Consider the following 23,250-nt stretch of genomic DNA (forward strand, 5'->3'; position numbering starts at 1 on the left):
GAGAACCAAAAAAAAAAAAAAAAAAAAAAAAAAAAAAAAAAAAAAAAAAAAAGAAACCCAAAAAACATGTTAGTGGTTCTGTGATATATCGTGACTTTTGTGTCTTTACATCCTAATAGAGGGGAAACATCCAGATCTAATCATTTTCTATGTGTGATTTTCTATATATATATGTATGTATGTATTTCTTTTTTAAATTTTAGGCCAGGTGCAGTGACTGACACCTGTAATCCCAGCATTTTGGTAGGCCGCGACGGGAGGATCACTTGAACCCAGGAGTTCAAAACCACCCTAGACAATGTAGAGGGACCCTATCTCTACAAAAATAAAAATAAAAAAATTACCCAGGCATGGTAACACATGCCTGTACTCTCAGCTACTTGGGAGGCTGAGATGAGAGGATCACTTGAGCCCAGAAACTCCAGGCTGCAGTGGGCTACGATTGCACCATTGCACTTCAGCCTGAGTGACAGAGCAAGATGCTATCCCTTTAAAAAATAAAAAAGGAAGAAAAAGCAAAATACTAGGCCGGGCATGGTGGCTCACACCTGTAATCCCAGCATTTTGGGAGGCCAAGGTGGACGGATCACATAAGGTCAGGAGTTTAAAACCAATCTGGCCAACTTGACGGTACACCGTCTCTACTAAAAATACAAAAAGTTACCCGGATGTGATGGTGCACGGCTGTAGTCGCAGCTACTCGGGAGGCTGAGACAGGAGAATCACTTGAACCTGGGAGGTGGAGGTTGCAGTGAGCGGAGACCACACCACTGCACTCCAGCCTGGGTGACAGAGTGAGACTCTGTCTCAAAAAAAAAAAAAAAAAAAAAAAAAAGTTTTGCTACCTTCTTGCTCTGGTTGTTCATTTACTTCTCAGGGCTAGCTCAGTGCCTAGAATTTTCTTTGAAGGAACTCAAGAGCTTTGCTTTATTTCCATGATCCAGGGGATCCTGCAGGCCCCCAAAACAGGGTCCCTGCTCCATTTCAGCCGGTGTGGGGGTGCTTCCAGAGGTCTTTGCCCGACCCCCAGGGCTCTGGCCTTTGCCCCAGCTGTTCTGAGTGGTAGCCTGACCTGGAGGCACTCTGGCAGCCCATGCTGATGCTGTGTGGGGTGTTTTGCAGTTTGTAGACGCGGACAACCTGATCCTCAACCCTGACACGCTGAGCCTGCTCATCGCTGAGAACAAGACGGTGGTCGCCCCCATGCTGGATTCCCGGGCTGCGTACTCCAACTTCTGGTGTGGAATGACTTCCCAGGTACAGTGAGCGCCTGGGGACTGTGGGGTCTGGGCTGAGCAGGTGGGTTCGTGGCTAGAGTGAAATTTACTGTCACACAACTTTGTTGTGTGTGTGTTTTACAAAAATCATCATGGAAACTGGGCACGGTGGCTCACGCCTGTAATTCCAGCACTTTGGGAGACTGAGGCAGGCGGATTGCCTGAGCTCAGGAGTTTGAGACCACTCTGGGCAACATGGTGAAACCCCATCTCTACTAAAAAAAAAAAAAAAATACAGAAATTAGCCAGGTTCAGTGGCACACGCCTGTCCCCCCAGCTACTCGGGAGGCTGAAGCATGAGACTCACTTGAACCCAGGAGGCGGAGGTTGCAGTGAGCTGAGATCGCGCCACTGCACTCCAGCCTGGGTGATGGAGTGAGACTTGGTCTCAAAAACAAAACAAAACAAAAAAACTCATTATGGTAATCTTCAAACAGTCCTCTGAGGCCAGACGGGAGGGAAGAATAGAGGGTCTTTGATTGTCTCCCACCCTGCTATTCCAGAGGTGGAAACAGAAACACAGAGAAGAAGTGACTTGCCTAAACTCACACAGCTAGCAAGTGGTAGTGTCAGGATGGGACTTCAGGCATGGCTTGATCCAGGTGTTTGGATAACTGTCTTTCTCTATCCTTTGGGTGGGTTCATTCTCAGACAGCTTGAGAGTGATCTCAGCAGCGTCCAGCCGTCATCCATTCTGATTGGGCCATCGCTAGTCTCCTCTACACTACCTCTGAACTCATTACTGAAGCTGGGGAAATACAAGGCTCTTTCTTATTGGCCAGGCCTGGCCACAGGTCCCATACTGGGCTTGAATCTGGGGGGACCACAGGCACACACTGCTGTGCCTGGCTCTCCGTCTGGTCCTGTTCCATGCCGCCCGCTATCATGGGCCTCCATCCTCACCTTTCAAGACCCCTATGCAGAACCGTCGCTGTCTCCCCACAGGGCTACTACAAGCGCACACCTGCCTACATCCCCATCCGCAAGCGAGACCGCCGGGGCTGCTTTGCAGTTCCCATGGTGCACTCAACCTTCCTGATCGACCTGCGGAAGGCAGCGTCCAGGAACCTGGCCTTCTACCCACCTCACCCTGACTACACCTGGTCCTTTGACGACATCATCGTCTTCGCCTTCTCCTGCAAGCAGGCAGGTACGTACATGAGAGGTCTGTCATTGCAGGGCCATCTGCCTGGTTCTTTGGGTTTTGCACTAAGCCAGTTCAGAGCACACGGAAGATTCACAGAACCCAAACATTGCAGCGCAGGGCTGACTTCAGATACAGCTGTATCTAGGTGTTCAGATAATGTCTCCAGGACCCAGTCTCTCTCCAGCCCTGGCTTTACTGGTTAGCTTCATTCCCTAGCTCTTTAAGAGCTATTGGTTGGTCAGGCGGAGTGGCTCACGCCTATAATCCCAACAATTTGGGAGGGTGAGGCGGGCGGATCACATGAGGTCAGGAGTTTGAGGCCAGCCTGGCCAACATGGTGAAAACCATCTTTACTAAAAATACAAAAATTAGCTGGGCGTGGTGGTGGGTGCCTGTACTCTCAGCTACTCAGGAGGCTGAGGCACAAGAATTGCTTGAACCCAGGAGGCAGTGAACCAAGATCACACCACTACACTCCAGCCTGGGCAACAGAGCGAGACTCTGTCTCAAAAAAAATAAATACAATAAAATTAAATTAAAAGAGCATCGTTGAATTTTTTAGTCTAAAAAAGATACACACTCGGCTAGGCTCAGTGGATCACTTGAGGTCAGGATTTCGAGACCAGCCTGGCCAACATGGTGAAAACCCATCTCTACTAAAAAAAAATACAGAAATTAGCTGGGCATGGTGGCAAGTGCCTGTAATCCCAGCTACTTGGAGGCTGAGGCAGGAGAATTGCTTGAACCCCGCAGGCGGAGGTTGCAGTGAGCCGAGATGGCGCCACTGAACTCCAACCTGGGCGACAGAACCTGACTTTGTCTCAAAAAAAAGATACACTCATAAAAAAGTTCAAACCATCCAGAAAAGGGTAGATGTAGAAGGAAGTAACTTAACTCACATTTTGTCAAACTGTTTCCTTTTTGTGCCTCAACATGCATTTTTACTGTTTTTTGTTTGGTTTGTTTTTGAGACAGGGTTTTGCCCTGTTGCCCAAGCTGGAGTGCAATGGCGCTATCATAGCTCACGGGAGCCTCAATCTGCTGGGCTCAAGTGATCCTCCTGCCACAGCCTCCTGAGTAGCTGGGACCATAGGCAGGTGCCACCATTCCCAGCTAATTTTAAAATTATTTGTAGAGCCGGGTGTGGTGGCTCACACTTGTAATCCCAGCACTTTGGGAGGCCAAGGCGGGTGGATCATGAGGTCAGGAGATTGAGACCATCCTGGCTAACACAGTGAAACCCCATCTCTATAAATACAAAAAATTAGCCAGGCGTGGTGGCATGTGCCTGTAGTCCCAGCTACTTAGGAGGCTGAGGCAGGAGAATCGCTTGAACCCGGGAGGTGGAGGTTGCAGTGAGCCGACATCATGACATTGCATTCCAGCCTGTGCAACAGAGTGAGACTCCATATCAAAAAAAAAAAAAAAATTATTTGGGCTAGGCACAGTGGCTCACACCTGTAATCCCAGCACTTTGGGAGGCCGAGGCGGGTGGATCACCTGAGGTCAGGAGTTTGAGACTAGCCTGGCCAACATAGTGAAACCCTGTCTCTACTAAAAATACAAAAATTAGCCGGGCATGGTGGCATGGCACAAGCCTGTAGTCCCAGCTATTTGGGAGGCTGAGTCAGGAGAATCGCTTGAATCCAGGAGGTGGAGGTTGCAGTAAGCCAAGATAGTGCCACTGCCCTCCATCCTGGGAGACAGAGTAAGACTCTGTCTAAAAAAAAAAAAAAGAAAAAAAAATTATTTGTAGAGATGAGGTCTTGCTCTGTTGCTCAGGCTGGTCTCAGATGCCTGATCTGAAGCGATCCTCCTGCCTTGGCCTCCTGAAGCCCAGGGATGGAAGGCATGAGCCACTGGGCCTGGCCTGTTTTTACATGTGTCTGTTGCTTCCCTGCCCACTGCAGAGGTGCAGATGTACGTGTGCAACAAGGAGGAGTACGGCTTCCTGCCGGTACCGCTGCGCGCCCACAGCACCCTCCAGGATGAGGCTGAGAGCTTCATGCACGTGCAGCTGGAGGTCATGGGTGAGTCTGCCTGCACATCGCCCTGGGAGGGGCTAGGTTGCCTCCCTTTCACTGATGTCTCAAATCTGTCCTGTGAGCACTGATTGCCAGGCAGATGCCAGTCCCTGTGGGGGGTGCTGAGTGCAAGGGCACATGTGAATGAGGTAGAGGGTTGTCCCTGCTCTTACAGAGTGCTGGTTTACAGGCAGCTGTACACAGCGTGCTTGGGGTTGTCGGGTGGGCTTCCTGGAGGAGGTGGCATTAAGGGGCAGGCTGAGTAGGAGTTCACCAGAAAGGGGATTGCAGTGGGAGGTGGTAGCGTGGGCAAAGGCCGAGAGGCTGGAAGGGACGTGAACCTAGGGAACAGGCAAGGTCAGTGAGCCCCTGGGGCTGGTATCCAGGGCCAGGGTAGATGGCCTCAGAGACCAGGCTGAGGAAGGGACCTTCCCCCTGAGGACAGTCAGGAGCTATGGAGGATGTGAGAACTGAGAGGACAGCAAGTTTTCACTAAAGTGCATGTATAGGCTGGACATGGTGACTCGCACCTGTAATTCCAGCACTTTGGGAGGCCAAAGTGAGAGGATTGCTTGAACTTAGAAGTTCAAGATCAGCCCGGGCAACATAGTGAGACCCCATCTCTCTATAAAAAAATTTTTGACCGGGTGCAATGGCTCACGCCTGTAATCCCAGCACTTTGGGAGGACGAGACGGGCGGATCACAAGGTCAAAAGATGGAGACCATCCTGACCAACATGGTGAAACCCCGTCTCTACTAAAAATACAAAAAAAAAAATTAGCTGGGCGTGGTGGCGGATGCCTGTAGTCCCAGCTACTCGGGAGGCTGACGCAGGAGAATCACTTGATCCCAGGAGGTGGAGGTTGCAGTGAGCCGAGATCGTGCCACTGCACTCCAGCCTGGCAACAGAGTGAAACTCTGTCTCAAAAAAAAAAAGAAAAAAAAATTTTTTTTAATTAGTCCGATATGGTGGCACATGCCTGTATTCCTAGCTACTCAGGAGGCTGAGGTGGGAGAATCCTTTGAGCCCAGGAGCTGGAGGCTGCAGTGAGCCATTATCGTGCCACTGCACTGCAGCCTGGGCAATAGAGTAAGTCTCTGTCTTCAAAAATGATGATAATAATAAATAATAATCCCAGCTCTTCAGGAGGCCGAGGCAGGCAGATCCCTGGAACCCAGTAGTTTGAGAACAGCATGGGCAACATGGTGAAACCCTGTCTTTACAAAAAACAAACAAACAAACAAAAAAAACAAAAAACAAAAATTAGCCAGGTGTGATGGCGCACACCTGTGGTCCCAGCTACTCGGTAGGCTGAGGCAAGAGGATCCCTTGAGCCCAAGAGGTCGAAGCTGCAGTGAGCCATGATTGCGCCACTGCATTCCAGCCTGGGCAGCAGAGCCAGACCCTGTATCAATAAATAAATAAATAAAAATTTTTAAAAATCCATAAGCTATGAAACCAGCAGCTGTCCCTCTACCACTGGAGGAGCACACAGGGCTGAGCTGTAATTGCGGTTGCCTTGGGATGGTGCTCCCATCTCAGCCATTTCTAATGTGGGCCTCTCCCTGCTCTGGGCGCAGAAAGCCCTGCCAAGGCCACTGCCATTCACACCACTGCATAGATGGAGACTGGGTGGGAGGGGTGAGGCCTCTGCCCCCAGGCTCCGTTTCCCCAGCCTTACCGATTTCTGAACAAGTCTATCTGCGGCTCCCCCTGGTGGCTCAAGATGGAATAGCACCCTGTCCTTTGTGTTTGGGGGAGACTTTCTGTTTTTTCTTTTGAGACGGTGTCTCACTTTGTCACCCAGGCTGGAGTGCAGTAGTGCAATGTCAGCTCACTGCAACCTCCGCCTCCTGGGTTCAAGCGATTCCCCTGCCTCAGCCTCCTGAGTAGTTGGGATTACAGGCACCTGCCACCATGCCCGGGTAATTTTGTATTTTTAGTACGGACGGGGTTTCACCATGTTAGCCAGGCTGGTCTCAAACTCCTGACCTCAGGTGATCTGCCCCTCTCGGCCTCCCAATATGCTGGGATTACAGGTGTGTGCCACTGCGCCTGGCCTAGGGGAGATTTTTTTTTTTTTTTTTTTTTTTTTGAGATGGAGTCTCGCTCTGTCGCCGGGCTGGAGTGCAGTGGCTGGATCTCAGCTCACTGCAAGCTCGGCCTCCCGGGTTTACACCATTCTCCTGCCTCAGCCTCGTGAGTAGCTGGGACTACAGGCGCCTGCCACCTCGCCCGGCTAGTTTTTTTTTGTATTTTTTAGTAGAGACGGGGTTTCACCTTGTTGGCCAGGATGGTCTCGATCTCCTGACCTCATGATCCGCCCGTCTCGGCCTCCCAAAGTGCTGGGATTACAGGCTTGAGCCACTGCGCCCGGCCTAGGGGAGACTTTTGAGTCTTTTTGAGGTGACACCTGGAGACTGCACAATCACTGGGGCAAGCCCCCCGCAACACCCAAGAGTCTGGCATACTTAGATGTCCAGGTCCCACCCGGCCACAGTCGGGGATGGTGGGTCTCCATTTATCACCACCTCCCATCAGGAATCAGGGCCTGAGAAGCGTCTCTGTAGCTGCCAGAGTTTTCCCAGTTTAAGTTCTCACATATACATATATTTGTGTTGTCATTTCCTTATTTTTTTTTTTTTTTTTGAGAGAGAGTCTCGCTGTCACCCAGGCTGGAGTACAGTGGCAAAATCACAGCTCACTGCAGCCTCAACCTCCTTGGCTCAAGCGATCCTCCCACCTCAGCCTCCTGAGTGGCTGAGACCACAGGTGCATGCCACTACCATGCTCAGCTAATTTGTTAATTTAGGTTTCTTTTTTTTTTTTTTTTTTTTTTGAGACGGAGTCTCGCTGTGTCGCCCAGGCTGGAGTGCAGTGGCGCGATCTCGGCTCACTGCAAGCTCCGCCCCCCCCGGGTTCACGCCATTCTCCTGCCTCAGCCTCCCAAGTAGCTGGGACTACAGGCGCCCACCACCTCGCCCGGCTAATTTTCTTGTATTTTTAGTAGAGACGGGGTTTCACCGTGTTAGCCAGGATGGTCTCGATCTCCTGACCTCGTGATCCGCCCGTCTCGGCCTCCCAAAGTGCTGGGATTACAGGCTTGAGCCACCGCGCCCGGCCGGTTTCTTTTTTTTTTTTTTTGAGATGGAGTCTCGCTCTGTCTCCCAGGCTGGAGTGCAGTGGCCTGATCTGCGCTCACTGCAAGCTCCGCCTCCCAGGTTCACGCCATTCTCCTCTCTCAGCCTCCCGAGTAGCTGGGACTACAGGCGCCTGCCACCACGCCCGGCTAATTTTTTGTATTTTTAGTGGGGGTAGGGTTTCACTATGTTGGCCAGGCTGGTCTTAAACTCCTGACCTCGTGATCCATCCGCCTTGGCCTCCCACAGTGCTGGGATTACAGATGTGAGCCACTGTGCCCGGCCTTCTTTTTTGCTTTTTTGGGAGATGGAGTCTCTGTCACCTAGGCTGGAGTGCAGTGTCACCATCATAGCTCACTGCAGCCTTGAACTCCTGGGCAATCCTTCCACCTCAGCCTCCCAAGCCATATGGATTAGGGCCCACCCTAATGACTTCATTTTAACTTGACCTCTGTTCACAACCCTGTGTCCAAATAGGATCATACCCTGGGGTACTGGTGGTTGGCACTGGGGAGACATAGTTCACCCCATGACATAGTGCATGATCTCATGACATCTGTTCGTAAAACGTCTCAGTGGCTTATTGACCCATTTTATAGATTAGGAAAGCTGAGGCCCGGGGCCAGTCAAGGATACACAGCATGCCATCATTTCTTGGTTCATTCTACAAGCAATTACTGAGTGCCTGCTGTGTGCCAAGTCCCTGTGTTGGGCACTAGGGGCCCAGTGTGAGCAGACATACCTGGTGTCCTTCCCAAGGGGTTCACAACAGACAGGCACAGGGCCAGGGGATTAGGGCAGCAAGGATGGGAGCTTTGGTGGTGCAAGTCCAGGTGCTGTTGGGGCCCAGAGGAGGCCTGGCTCAGCCTAGGGAGGTGGGAGTGGGGAGGGTGACCCCCATGCCCAGGGCATCATAGCTGAAAAGTAAGGATACAGAGCAGGGAAGGGAAGGGTATTTCAAGCAGGGACCAAGCATGTGCAAAGGGCCTGAGGTAGGAATGGGGGTTCTTTTGCGTTGGCAGGGGCTTAGAAGTGGGGCTGGGGGGGTGAAGCTGGAGCATGGGGCGTGGCCAGGGCTTAGAGGCGGGGCTGTGGGCGGAGTGAAGCTGGAGCTTGGGGCGTGGCCAGGGCTGAGAGTCGAGGCTGGGGGCAGGGTGAAGCTAGGGCCTGCGGTATGGCCAGGACTTAGAAGCGGGGCTGGGGGTCGGAGCGAAGCTGTTGCATGGTCAGGGTTTAACGGTGTAGCTGGGGGCGGTGCATGGTGAAGCTGGAGCCTGGGGCGTGGCTAGAGCTTAGAGGTGGGGCTGGGGAGGGGCAGGGTGAAGTTGGAGCCTGGGGCAAGGCCAGGGCTTAGAGACAAGGCTCGGGGAGGTTGAGGAGTGAGGCTAGGGCCTGGGGCGTGGCCAGGGCTGAGTAGCGGGGCTGGGGGTGGGGTGAACGTGGAACTTGGGGTGTGGCCAGGGCTGAGAGGCCAGGCTAGGGGCGGGGTGAAGCTGGGGCCTGGGGTGCGGTCAGGGCTTTGGGCTGCTGTGCAGAGTTCAAATGACATGGGAGGGGCTCCTAGAGAGCAGCACTGATGTGGGCGGAGCCAGGTCGACTTTGTGGGCCGAGCTAGTCTGACTGGGAGCCATGGAGCCAGTGGGAAAAGCCTGTTGGAGAGAGGTAGGAGGCCCCTCACCCCAGCGACTCCTCAACGTCTGTGCCCCACAGTGAAGCACCCGCCAGCAGAGCCCTCCCGCTTCATCTCGGCTCCCACCAAGACACCGGACAAGATGGGCTTTGACGAGGTGGGCTGGGCCTTCCCTGGAGGCTGGTTGCGGGTGGAGGGCCCTCGCTTGCAGGGGCTGATCTGGCTCGGGGCTCTCCGGGCTGCAGGTCTTCATGATCAACCTGAGGCGGCGGCAGGACCGGCGGGAGCGCATGCTGCGGGCGCTGCAGGCACAGGAGATCGAGTGCCGGCTGGTAGAGGCCGTGGACGGCAAGTGAGTCCGAGGCCTGGGGGTGGGGGGGCGGGTCCGCACGTGGATGTGGGTGTAGACCTCGCTGGTAGACGGCAAGTGATTCAGATGGGGGCGGGCGTGATGTCCAAACAGGTGTAGACCACATCAGTGGGCGTCATGGAGGGCAAGTGCATGGGACCCCGGGGAAGGGGCAGATCCTCACAGTTGTAGACCATGGAAGGCAAGTGAGTCCTGACCCAGGGGAATGGGTAGGTTTGCATGCTGCCAGTGTAGACCGCGCTGGTGGGGACTATGGAGGGGTAAGTCAGTCAGACTCCAGGAGAGGAGGAGAGCAGGTTTGCCCATGAGTGTATACCATGTGCAGGCGAGTGAGGCCCCATGTGTCCAGGAGGGGTGCCAGTGCTACAAGAGGGGGACCAGCTGCTCAACGCCGCAGGGGATGATGGAATGGCAGGGGATGGCAGAATGGCAGGCAAGGTGAGCCTTCTTCCTGACCCTCTCCTCCTCCTCTCCAGAGCCATGAACACCAGCCAGGTGGAGGCGCTGGGGATCCAGATGCTGCCCGGCTACCGGGACCCCTACCACGGCCGGCCCCTCACCAAGGGTGAGCTGGGCTGCTTCCTGAGCCACTACAACATCTGGAAGGAGGTGTGTCCTGAGCGATGGGCGGGGCCAGAGTTATGACTCGAGAGCTCCTCTGAGATTTGGAGCGGGAAGGGGTTGAAGGAGTTCCCCAAAGCCCTGGCCAGGCGTCCAGCCTCAGCCATGGGACCCATGGCGTCTCTTTAGTGAATGATGCGCCACAGCAGCTGTATCAACCCCAGGTGTGTCTGCCATCCTTCCATTGCGCAGATGTGGAAACTGAGGCTAGGGGGAGGGGTGAGCCCTTTTGAGCAGCAGGTGGTGTCTGGGGCCTGGGACCTGTAAACAAATCCTCGTTACTCCCAGCCTGGTCTCTATGCTTGACGTTTAGTAATAGAAGTCATGGCCACAGAGCCACTTTAAACCAGCACCTGCCCAGTGCCGGGAGCACCCCACCAGCCCAGGCATCCTCAGCCACCCTCAGAGGGAGAGGCTGTGATTGGAGGAGGGTATCTGATTGGGCTTCGAACTTGGGGCTATCAGGGCCAGGCATGGTGGCACACACCTGTGGTCCTGACTACTCGGAAGGCTAAAATGGGAGGGTGACATGAGCCCAGGAGTTAAGGCTGCATTCAGCCAAGATTGTGCCACTGCACTCTAGCCTGGACAACAGAGCAAAACTGTGTCTCAGAAAAAAAGAGAAAAATGGCTGGGTGTCGTGGCTCATGCCTGTAATCTCAGCACTTTGGGAGGCCAAGGCAGGTGGATCACCTGAGGTCAGGAGTTCAAGACCAGCCTGGCCAACATGGTGAAACCTTGACTCTACTAAAAATACTAAAATTAGCTGAGTGTGGTGGTGGGCTCCTGTAATCCCACTACTTGGGAGGCTGAGGCAGGAGAATCACTTGAACCCAGGAGGTGGAGGTTGCAGTGAGCTGAGATCATGCCATTGCACTCCAGCCTGGGCGACAAGAGTGACACTGTGTCTCAAAAAAAGAAAAATAAAAGCCGGGCGTAGTGGCACATGCTTGTAATCCCAGCTACTCAGGAGGCTAAGGCAGGAGAATTACTTGAACCCAGGAGGCGGAGGTTGCAGTCAAGATTGAGCCACTGCACTACAGCCTGGGCGACCGAGCGAGACTCCGTCTCAAAAAAGAGAAAAAAAAAAGAAAGAAAAAAACTTGTTATCATCAAACATGAAGCCAAATGGGGGCGTGCGGCTGCAAGGTGGGAGGTGCATGAGGTGTGGACATTTGAGGGGCTAGGAGGCCTTCCTCTTCGGAGATCCATCATGGGTGACAGAGGGCATGGATGTCCAGATGTCCCTGGAGCTAGGAGAGTCGGGGAGATGCACTGGCTTCTCTCCTGGTCTTTCAGAGCTTCTGAAAGCAGAGCTCTGTGCTTTAGGGTCAGGCCTGGCCTTGGCCTCCCTGCGACCTGGCTGGGCTTCCTCTCTCAGGTGGTGGACCGGGGGCTGCAGAAATCGCTTGTGTTTGAGGATGACCTGCGTTTTGAGATCTTCTTCAAGAGACGCCTGATGAACCTTATGCGCGATGTAGAGCGGGAGGGCCTGGACTGGGACCTCATGTGAGTGGGGATCTGAGGGTAGGGTGAAGCTGGGGCCTGGGGCAAGGCCAGGACTTAGAGGTGGGGTTGGGGACAGGGTGAAGCTGGGGCCTGGGGACGGGTCATGGCTTAGAGGCGGGGCTTGAGGGTGGGGTGGAGCTGGAACCTAGGTACAAGACCAGGGCTTAGAGGTGGGGCTGCGAGGCGGAGTGGAGCTGGATCCTAGGGGCGTGGCCAGAGCGCTGCAGCTGAGCCTAGAGCCATATGTCTGGGTGTGGTCAGGGTGGTAGGTGTAGGGCGTGGCTACCTCCTGGAAACGTAGCAGGATGATTCACGTGATCCCTGGGCCTGAGAGCACTGTCAGGGCTGTAGACTATATAGGGAAGGACCTTAGAAGGATCACCCAGAACTCAAGGTACCTGGCCAGCAGCCTGCAGGCTTGGTCAGGGCTTAGAGACTTGACTGAGGCCTATGGAAGTGTATGTGGCTAAAATTTGACCGGGCAGCCTGCGGGCAAGGCTGAAGAGCATGGGGGTGTGGTCATGGAGTGCGAGGTCAGAGCTGGAGGTGTGGCCGAAGAGTGTGGGGGCGTGGCCAGGGCACCTGGGTCTTAGACAAGCCCTGGTATGGGAGTACCGCCACCATGTTTCCTGCACTGGAGCCTTTCTTTTCTCCTATAGGTGGGCTGGTTTGTCCTCTCCTTTCCTCCATCTTTCTTTCCCTTCCAAGTGCAGTGCCCTAATCCACATTCTGGGAACACTGCCCCGTGTGAATAGTAACTGCACCCCTCCATTCCTGACTGCTCCCCACATCAGGGCATCTCGCCCACCTCCACCCCCACTGCCCTCTGAACTCAGAGCAGCTTCAGCCTCAGAGAACGTCTGCGTGATCCTGCTCTCCCCAGCTCCAAAGCCTCCACGGCTCCCTCACGCCCTTTGGAAAAACTCTTAATTCCCATGACCCACATGACCCCCAGACCCCTGGGCTCCTGCATTCTCTGCATCCAGTCACAGCGCTCCGCAAACGTGCTGAGCCTGCTCCCATCCCAGGGCCTGGCGGGGTAACTAGATCCCTAGTTTTCTGGGCAAGCTCCCTCTGGAGGGCGGGAGGAGAGTGACAGGCCCGATCCTGCACCCCAGCTACGTGGGCCGGAAGCGGATGCAGGTGGAGCACCCCGAGAAGGCCGTGCCCCGCGTGAGGAACCTGGTGGAGGCCGACTACTCCTACTGGACCTTGGCCTACGTGATCTCCCTGCAAGGCGCCCGCAAGCTGCTGGCTGCTGAGCCGCTCTCCAAGATGCTGCCTGTGGACGAGTTCCTGCCCGTCATGTTCGACAAGCACCCAGTGTGAGACGGGCAGACGGCTGCTGGGCTGGGGTCTCACGGTGGGCGTGTCCGGGGAGGGTGGGGGCGTGAAACTCACGGCCTCCGAGGACATGTCTCTTCTTCTGCCTACTTCTCCCTCCGTTCGCCCCCTCCCAGATCTGTCTCCATTTGTATCCCCTGCACACTTAACATCTTCATCTATCCCCACTGACTTCTTCACCTCCCGTTTTTCGTCCAGCTGTCCCCTCCCCCGAAGCCATTGCTGCCCCTCACTCGCCTCCTCCTCCCCCCAGGTCCGAGTACAAGGCCCACTTCTCCCTCCGCAACCTGCATGCCTTCTCCGTGGAGCCGCTGCTCATCTACCCCACACACTACACCGGAGACGATGGCTATGTGAGTGACACCGAGACCTCAGTCGTATGGAACAATGAGCACGTCAAGACCGACTGGGACCGCGCCAAGTCCCAGAAGATGCGGGAGCAGCAGGCACTGAGCCGTGAGGCCAAGAACTCAGACGTGCTCCAGTCCCCACTGGACAGTGCTGCCCGGGATGAACTCTGAGGGGTGGCAGCCAGAAAGCCAAAGCAGCCATCGCTGGCCCAGGTTCCAGGTGCTTACTGAGGACATCAGGGCCACCTCTAGGACCCCTTGGCAGGCCGCAGAGGGCTCTCGTGTGGGGTGGTGTCCAGCCAGCTCTTGCTAAGCAATCACGTGCACACAGGCAGCATTAATGGAGTGCCTACTGCATGCCAGCAACAGGGCTTGGCCCTGGGGAACTGGGAGGAACCAAGCCCTCTTCATCTGTTCATGTGCCCAACACTTATTAAGTACCTGCTGTATGCCAGGTTCCCATGTTATGGCAGTGAATGAGGCATAATTATTCCCTCTATCAGCAATTGATTCAGTCATCAAGCAGTTACTGATCAGAGTAAGAATCAGGCACTACTGATACACATTCATTTTTAAAATTCATTCAAGGATTTATTGAGTGCCTACTGTGTATTGGGTGCCATTCTAGGCTCTGGGATTTTTTTTTTTTTTTTTTTTTTTAAAGAGCAGAGTCTCACTCTGTCACCCAGGCTGTAGTGCGGTGGTATGATATTGGCTCACTGCAGCCTATGCCTCGCAGGTTCCAGCAATTCTTGTTTCTCAGCCTCCCAAGTAGCTGGGACTACAGGTGTGCGCCATCACGTCTGGCTAATTTTTGTATTTTTGGTAGAGACGGGGTTTCACCATGTTGGCCAGACTGGTCTCGAACTCCTGACCTCAAGTGATCCACCCGCCTCGGCCACCCAAAGTGCTGGGATTACAGGCATGAGCCACTGCGCCCAGCCCAGGCTCTGGGAATATTGAGATAAATAAGATGCTTCTATCCATTTATTCAAGCACATACTGATCACCTACTGTGTGCCTGGCACTCGTGTCACAAAGATAAGTTATTGATTTGGTACACTTAGCACCTGCTGTGTGCAGGGAGCTGAGCTGTGGGATGGGAATGGGAGTGAACAAGGTACTTTTCACGTTTTTCCTTTTTCCCCTCACTGCTAGACGGTGTGGGAACTTCTCACTCTTTAATTGGCTTCTTTTCCACACACCTCAAGAGCACTGACTGTGTGCTGGGCACTAGTGATAAGAAAGAGGATGACAGTTGTTCAGTCTGCATTTTCGTCATGGGCTACATGCCAAGTGCTAGGGCACAGAGATGAACAAGATCGGTTCCTTCACTTCATGCCACAAGCATTTATTGAGCACCTGTGTGCTAGGCCTCACAGACTCCCAGCTGGGTTGAAGGATGGTTGACTGAGTTTGATTCTTCCTGTGCCCATGGTCATCTGAGCTGTGTGCAGACAACATACCCCGACCACCCAAGAAGGAGGGTTGTTCTTCCCCCACCAGGGGCAGCCACAGGTCCTGGTGGCCCCACACCACATGTCAGCCCCCCTGGAGGGGGCGCCAGTTGGAGACGGGGGCTGGGTGTCCCTGGCCCAACCCCAGTCCCCTGTGCTTTACCTCCCTGCCCTTGTGTCTCAGGTGTGGTCCCTGCCTGCTTGATGAAGTTGCTCTGTTCAAGCCTTTGGTGGGATCATGTGTTTGGGGGCTTTTCGGGGACCCAGCTGCACTGGGGCACCGCCCGTGGCCTGGGCAGGACATTTCCCAGCAAGGGCCGGAGGAGTTGCCATGCCTTCAGCCTGAATCGAATGTCAGAACCGGCCAGCGGTGCTTCACCCTCTTGGGGATAACTTGCTTATTTTTTTAATAAATGTTCCTGGTTGGTTTTCACAGAAGTCTGTGGGGTTTTGCTTGGCACCAAAACACTGCCCACATTCCCCACCCCTGACTGCCCAACAAGATTTGGGAGGAAACCAGGGCAGGTGCAGTAGGGAAGCTGTCCAGTGGGGCCTAGCATGGTGGCTCGTGCCTGTAATCCCGGCACTTTGGGAGGCCAAGGTGGGCGGATCACTTGAGGTCAGGAATTCAAGACCAGCTTGGCCAACATGGTGAAACCCCCTCTCTACTAGAAGTACAAAAATTAGCCTAGTGTAGTGGGGGGGTGCCTGTAATCCTAGCTACTTGGGAGGCTGAGGCAGGAGAAGCGTTTGAACCCAGGAGGTGGAGGTTGCAGTGAGCTGAGATCTTGCCACTGCACTCCAGCCTGGGCAACAGAATGAGACTCCATCTCAAAAAAAAAAAAAAAAAAAAAAGGATTAGGCTAGGTGAGGTGGCTCACTCCCATAATCCCAATGCTTTCGGAGGCTGAGGAGGCGAGAGGATTGCTTGAGGTCAGGAGCTCAAGACCAGCTTGGGCAACAGGGTGAGACCCTCGTCTCTACAAAAAAATTGAGAAATTAGTTGGACACGGTAGGGCACACCTGTAATCTGGCTACTCATACTCAGGAGGCTGAAGCAGGAGTATCTCTTGAGTCTAGGAGGTTGAGGCTGCAGTGAGCCATGATCACACCACTGCACTCCAGCCTGGGCAACAGAGCAAGACCCTGTTTCTATAAAACAAACCAAACCAGAAAACTTCCCTGAAATAGCCCAGGGACAGGTGGCCAACTTCATTCTATCTTAGACCAACCACAGGATCGTTGCAGATGACTTCAAATGAGGAGGGGGCTGTCATGGTTTGGGTCCCCTGAAACAGACCCCAAGATGAGGATTGGAGGGCACTTAATCAGTGACCCCAGGAACTTGCCATGGGCCAGTAGGGAAGTGAGACGAGAAGGGAAAGAGCAGTCCCAGCCCGGGGAGAGAGGGCTGGGCGTTGCAACATGCCCAGTCGCATTTGGATTTTCTGGCTCAAATGCTTATAAATCCTCAGAATTGTTACATCCTGAGAGTGTGCAAGAATATACCTGAGACTTTTATAAACTAACACAGGCCAGGCGCCGCGGCTCACACCTGTAATCCCAGCACTTTGGGAGGCCGAGGCTGGCGGATCACAAGGTCAAGAGTTCGAGACCAGCCTGACCAATATGGTGAAACCCCCATCTCTGCTAAAAATATAAAAAAATTAGCCAGGCATGGTGGTGAGCGCCTGTAGTCTCGGCTACTCAGAGGCTGAGGCAGAAGAATCACTTGAACCTGGGAGGTGGAGGTTGCAGTGAGCCAAGATCGCGCCACTGCACTCCAGCCTGGGTAACAGAGCAACACTGTCTCAAAAAACAAAACACGAACAACAACAACAAAAAAAAAACCTAACACAGATGGTGTGCAATCAGTGTGAAAAAAATCAGAACCTGCAGCTAAGCAAACTGACAAAGCAAGAAGTAAATCACACATTTTCAGACACAACTAACATTTTCAAAAACTTTCCAGCCTTCCTCATTTGCATGGTATAAATATATATGCATTGAAAAAAAAGGCGGTCCGTGTTACATAAACTGCTGCAACCTGCCTTTTTCATTTTTCATGGAACGCATTTTTATTTCTAAGCATGGGATCAAACTATACCTATTTTTTAAAAAACAACTTTTATTTTTAAATTTAACAACTATTGTGGACATCCTTTCCAAAATAGGGTTAACATCTACCAGCTCTTTTTGTTTTTTTTTTTTTTTTTTTTTTTGAGACGGAGTCTGGCTCTGTTTCCCAGGCTGGAGTGCAGTGGGCAGATCTCAGCTCACTGCAAACTTTGCCTCCCGGGTTTACGCCATTCTCCTGCCTCAGCCTCCCGAGTAGCTGGGACTACAGGCGCCCGCCACCTCGCCCGGCTAGTTTTTTGTATTTTTTAGTAGAAACGGGGTTTCACCATGTTAGCCAGGATGGTCTCGATCTCCTGACCTCATGATCCGCCCGTCTCAGCCTCCCAAAGTGCTGGGATTACAGGCTTGAGCCACCGCGCCCGGCTCTTTTTGTATTGTTATGGAAAATACTCCCTGTTGTTTCCTGCAGTGAATAGCATTATACAATACATCTTTCCCACTGGATTTTTTGTTTTTTTTGTGGTTTGTTTGTTTTGTTTTGTTTTTTTGAGACAGAGTCACACTCTGTCACCCAGACTGGAGTGCAATGGTGCGATCTCGGCTGACTGCAACCTCTGCCTGCCTGGTTCAAGTGATTCTCCTGCCTCAGTCTCCTGAGTAACGGATTACAGGCGCCCGCCACCACACCTGGCTAATTTTTGTATTTTTAGTAGAGACGGGGTTTCACCATGTTGGCCAGGCTGGTCTTGAACTCATGACCACAAGTGATCCACCTGTGTTGGCTCCGAAAGTGCTATGATTACAGGCGTTAGCCTCGGCTCCTGGCTAAAATTTCAGTTGGGTAAATCGAGACAGGTGAGATTGCTGAGTCAACTGGATGTGCACTTAAAGTTTCAGTAGAGGCTACCATATTTCTTTTTCTCGTTGAATCCTAACTATTCATCATCTATTGGCCAGAGTGAATTATCCATGTTTATTAAACCGTCCCTTCTGTGAAACTTTTTTTTTTCTTTGAGGCAGTCTCACGCTGTCACCCAGGATGGAGTGTAGTGGCATGATCTCGGCTCACTGCAACCTCCACCCCCACCCTGGGTTCAAAAAATTCTCCTTCCTCAGCCTCCCCAGTAGCTGGGATTACGGACACCTGCCACAATGCCCGGCTATTTTTTGTACTTTTAGTAGAAACAGGGTTTCACCATGTTGGCCAGGCTGGTCTCAAACTCCTGACCTCAGTTGTTCCTCCCTCTTCGGCCTCCCAAAGTGCTGGGATTACAGGCATCAGCCACTGCACCCGGCCCCTTCTGTGAAACATTTTTTTCTCATGTTTTGCAGGGAAGTTATTTAACCCTGTGAGTCTTATTTAACCCTGTGAGTCTCAACCAGGGGTAATTTTGTTCTTCTGGGGACATTTGGCAAGATGTTTGTCCCCTAAACATCCTACAATGCTAACACCATCCCACATTGTACATCCTATGCAGTAGGATGCAGCTGAATATCCTACAATGGACAGGTCGCCCCACCATACAGAATGTTCCAGTCCAGAATGTTCATAGTGCTGAGATTGAGAATTCCGGTACCCAGCCAGGTGTGGTGGCTCGTGCTTGTAATCCTAGCACTTTGGGAGGTTGAGGCAGGCAGATCACTTGACCGCAAGAGTTTGAGACTAGCCTGGGGAAAACCCTGTCTCTACAAAAAAAATAGAAAAACTTGGCCGTGTGTGGTGTCACGTGTCTGTGGCCCCAGCCTCAGGAGGCTGAAATAGGAGGACTGCTGGAGCCCAGGAGGTCGAGGCCGCAGTGAGCAGTGATTGTGCCACTGCACTCCAGCCTGGGCTACAGAGTGAGACTCTGTGTCAAAAAAATCAAAAATAAAAAAAAAGAATCTCTGTACCCAATTTCTTTCAGCCTCTTGGGGACGTGAGTCCTTAGAAAGGTCTTCTCTGCGGCACGAAGTGAAGCTTCCTTTACTATGAAATGTATCTGAATAAAGCATAGATTCGCAGGCTCTTCTCACAGACTAAAGGGTTAGAATTTGGAGGTAGCCAGGCGCGGTGGCTCCCAACTGTAATCCCAGCACTTTGGGAGGCCGAGGCAGGCGGATCACCTGAGGTCAGGAGTTCGAGACCATCCTGGCTATCACAGTGAAACCCCGTCTCTAGTAAAAATACAAAACAATTAGCTGGGTGTGGTGGCGCATGCCTGTAACCCCAGCTACTCTGGAGGCTGAGGCAGGAGAATCGCTTGAACCCGGGAGGTGGAGGTTGCAGTGAGCTGAGATCGCACCACTGCCCTCCAGCCTGAGCAACAAAGAGCAAAACTCCATCTCAAAACAAACAAACAAAAAAAACTAACTTGGAGGTGGTGCCTGGGAACTGAATTTTATTTTGAAGGCCCCCATACAGTTACCTAACTCTGGTGTTGCTTTTGACCTCCACACCTTCAGGAGACCCTCATACTTCCTTCTGGAGCTTTCTAAATAAACAGACACACACACACACACACACACACATGTGTACTTGTCTTGACTTTGTAAAATTTAATTTAATTTTTTTTTTTTTGAGACAGAGTCTCACTCTGTCACCCAGGCTGGAGTGCAGTGGCACGATCTCGGCTCACTGCAAGCTCCACCTCCTGGGTTCACACCATTCTCCTGCCTCAGCCTCCTGAGTAGCTGGGACTACAGGCGCCCACCACCACACCAGGCTAATTTTGTTTTTGTATTTTTAGTAGAGACGGGGTTTCACCATGATAACTAGGATGGTCTCGATCTCCTGACCTCGTGATCCGCCCACCTTGGCCTCCCAAAGTGCTGGGATTACAGGCTTGAGCCACCGCGCCCGGCTGTCTTTGTAAAATTTTTATTATTATTTTTTTCTGAGACACGGTCTCGTTCTGTTGCCTAGGCTGGAGTGCAATGGTGCAATCACACTTCACTGCAGCCTCAACCTCCCAGGCTCAAGTGATCTTCCCACCTCAGCCTCTTAAGTAGCCAGGACTACAGATATGAGCCACTATGCCGAGCTAATTTTTTATTTTTTGTAGAGATGGGGGTCTTGCTATGTTGCTTGTCTTGAGCTCCTGGGCTCCAGCAATGCTCCCCCCTTGGCTTATCAAAATGCTGGGATTACAGGCATGAATCACTGTACCCGGTACCTTTATTTTATGAATGCTGTTTTAATTATGAAGTGATTCTTATTCATGGGAACACCCTTCAGTTGGTCCACTGGCTATTATATTAGTTCCCTATTGCTGCTCTAACACATTTCCATAAACTTAGTCGCTCAAAACAACATCAATGCCTTAGCGTATGGTTTTGAAGGCCAGAATTCTGACAGTTTCACTGGGCTAATGTCAAATCAAGCTGAGGCCGGGTGCGGTGGCTCACACCTGTAATCCCAGCACTTTGGAAGGCCAAGGTGGGTGGGTCACTTGAGGTCAGCAGTTCGAGACCAGCCTGGCCAACATGGCGAAATCCCATCTCTACTGAAAATACAAAAATTAGCTGCATATGGTGGCGCACACTGTAATCCCAGCTACTCGGGAGGCTGAGGCAGGAGAATTGCTTGAACCCGGGAGGCGGAGGTTGCAATGAACTGAGATCGGGGCCACTGCACTCCAGCCTGGGCAACAGAACAAGACTCTCTCAAAAAAAAATCAAGCTGGGTGCAGTGATACACACCTGTAATCCCAGCTACCCTGTAATCCCAGCTACTCGGGAGACTGAGGCAGGAGAATCGCTTGAGCCCAGGAGTTCAAGATCAGTCTGGGTAACATAGTGAGACTCCCGTCTCTAAAAACAAATAAGTAAAAATAAATTCAAGTCAGCAGGATTGGTTTCTTCTTTTTTTTTTTTGAGACGGAGTCTCACTGTGTTGCCCAGGCTGGAATGCAGTGGCCGGATCTCAGCTCACTGCAAGCTCCACCTCCTGGGTTTACGCCATTCTCCTGCCTCAGCCTCCCGAGTAGCTGGGACTACAGGCGCCCGCCACCACGCCCGGCTAGTTTTTTGTATATTTTAGTAAAGATGGGGTTTCACCGTGTTAGCCAGGATGGTCTCGATCTCCTGACCTCGTGATCCGCCCATCTCGGCCTCCCAAAGTGCTGGGATTACAGGCTTGAGCCACCGCGCCCGGCCAGGATTAGTTTCTTCTGGAGGATCCGGGGGGAATCTCTCTCGTTGTCTTTTCTGGCTTCTGAAACCCACTGGCATCTTTTTTTTTTTTTTTTTTTTGAGACCGAGTCTAGCTCTGTCACCCAGGCTGGGGCTGGAGTGCAGTGGCACGATCTCAGCTCACTGCAACCTCTGCTTCCCAGGTTCAAGTGATTGTCATGCCTCAGCCTCCTGAGTAGCTGGGATTACAGGCGCCCACCACCATGCCTAGCTAATTTGTGTGTTTTTAGTAGGGAGGGGGGTTTCACTATTTTAGCCAGGCCGGTCTTGAACTCCTGACCTCAGGTGATCTTCCCACCTTGGCCTCCCAAAGTGCTGGGATTACCGTCATGAGCCACCGCATCCCATCCCCACTGGCATTTTTTTTTTTTTTTTTTTTTTGAGACGGAGTCTTGCTCTGTCACCCAGGCTGGAGTGCAGTGGCCGGATCTCAGCTCACTGCAAGCTCCTCCTCTCGGGTTCACGCCATTCTCCTGCCTCAGCCTCCCGAGTAGCTGGGACTACAGGCACCCGCCACTTCGCCCGGCTAGTTTTTTGTATTTTTTAGTAGAGACGGGGTTTCACCGTATTAGCCAGGATGGTCTCGATCTCCTGACCTCATGATCCGCCCGTCTCGGCCTCCCAAAGTGCTAGGATTACAGGCTTGAGCCACCGCGCCCGGCCCCATTTTTTTTTTTTTTTTTTAATGCTTTGAACAATTTATTTTTTTAGAATTCAAAAGCAAACTCTGGATCTTGAGCTTAACTGTAATGGAATATATTACGTTCCATTTATTTTTGTAAATTATTTTATTTCTTCTTTGATGATTTAGAGGGACTATCTTCAAGCCAGTACAAATATTTCATACATAATAACTGGCCAATTTCTAACCAATTGAGTAATTTGTTGCATAAAAAGCTACCTCACGTCTTTCGGCAAGAAATACATTAAATTTGAATAGTGAAGACATTATATAATGAATTAGAACACAATTAAAATTTGCTTTAAATATTTCTTTGGGGGGAGAACACCACACTTCTACTGAATGGAGAGAAAGCTTTTCATAGTCCAGAGGCGTTTTATTTTATTTTATTTTTTTGAGACGGAATCTCGCTGTGTCGCCCAGGCTGGAGTGCAATGGCACAATCTTGGCTCCCTGCAAGCTCTACCTCCCAGGTTCAAGCAATGCTTCGGCCTCAGCCTCCTGAGTAGCTGAGACTACAGGCCACCATGCCGGGCTCATTTTTGTACTTTTAGTAGAGACAGGGTGTTACCGTATTGGTCAGGCTGGTCTCGAACTCTTGACCTTGTGATCTGCCTGCCTCGGCCTCCCAAAGTGCTGGGATTACAGACGTGAGCCACCCCGCCTGGCCTTTTATTTATTTATTTATTTTTAACACCTATTATGTCATTAATTCATAGGGAAGAGTTTCCAGCAGCTCAGGCTCCTTCCGACTGGTTTTCACGCAGTGTGCTTCTCTGGGTAGAGCAGGCTGCCACTTCAGTTGAACCCAGATACCTTGGTCTTTGGTTTCTTTCTTTTTCTGATTGTTTTCCTTCATGCGTTTCAGGAAGCTATCTTGGTTCTTTGAGAGTGCTTAATGTGCTCAATACGCACATTAATTCTCTTGGCAAGAATCTTGCCCTTAACTTGTTTGTTTACAATGCCAACAACATGCTGGGGAACATTGTAGGAGTCCAGTTTTGCCACGGTAACACTTGCGGGGCATTCCTTTTTGAATATCACGCACTCTCTTGATGTCTACAGTATCACCTTTCTTATAGATTCACGTATACATGGCCTAAGGAACAACTTCATGTTTTCTAAAAAGCCTAGAGAACATATATCAGGTGCCTCTTCTTTCCCTTTGTGTTTGTCATCTGGGCAAATTACTGGAAGATGGCGGTTCCGGCCGAAAGGCCCCACTGGTATCTTTTGCTTGTGGTCCCTTCTCGTGTCAATCCAAGCCACTTCAATCCCTTCATTTCTATGTATTCACCTAACCTTCTTGCCTCCCTCTTCCAAGGACACTTGTGATTACATTTACAGCCCATTCAGATGATCCAGGATAATCTCTCCATAATCTCAAAATCCTTGACTTAATCGTATCTGCAGGGCTGGGCATGGTGGCACGTGCCTGCAGTCCCAGC

General features: G+C 51.9%; 1 protein-coding gene and 1 pseudogene across 1 annotated transcript in view; one reads left to right on the forward strand and one right to left on the reverse strand.

The window, feature by feature from the left end:
* The window catches only part of COLGALT1 (collagen beta(1-O)galactosyltransferase 1), a 25,847-nt gene extending 10,541 nt beyond the window's left edge, over positions 1-15,306 (forward strand). Inside the window, exons 4-12 of the mRNA XM_025368759.1 lie at positions 1,123-1,257; positions 2,223-2,427; positions 4,335-4,454; positions 9,301-9,377; positions 9,466-9,572; positions 10,067-10,199; positions 11,593-11,720; positions 12,839-13,045; positions 13,318-15,306. Coding sequence (XP_025224544.1) covers positions 1,123-1,257; positions 2,223-2,427; positions 4,335-4,454; positions 9,301-9,377; positions 9,466-9,572; positions 10,067-10,199; positions 11,593-11,720; positions 12,839-13,045; positions 13,318-13,585 — 1,380 coding nt within the window. The 3' untranslated portion in view covers positions 13,586-15,306. The remainder of the gene's footprint in view (positions 1-1,122; positions 1,258-2,222; positions 2,428-4,334; positions 4,455-9,300; positions 9,378-9,465; positions 9,573-10,066; positions 10,200-11,592; positions 11,721-12,838; positions 13,046-13,317) is intronic.
* Positions 15,307-22,502: 7,196 nt separating this feature from the next.
* LOC112612958 lies at positions 22,503-22,980 on the reverse strand (annotated as a pseudogene).
* Between the last annotated feature and the right edge of the window lie 270 nt (positions 22,981-23,250).

Source organism: Theropithecus gelada, chromosome 19, assembly GCF_003255815.1.
Source record: "Theropithecus gelada isolate Dixy chromosome 19, Tgel_1.0, whole genome shotgun sequence".
NCBI lineage: Eukaryota > Metazoa > Chordata > Mammalia > Primates > Cercopithecidae > Theropithecus > Theropithecus gelada.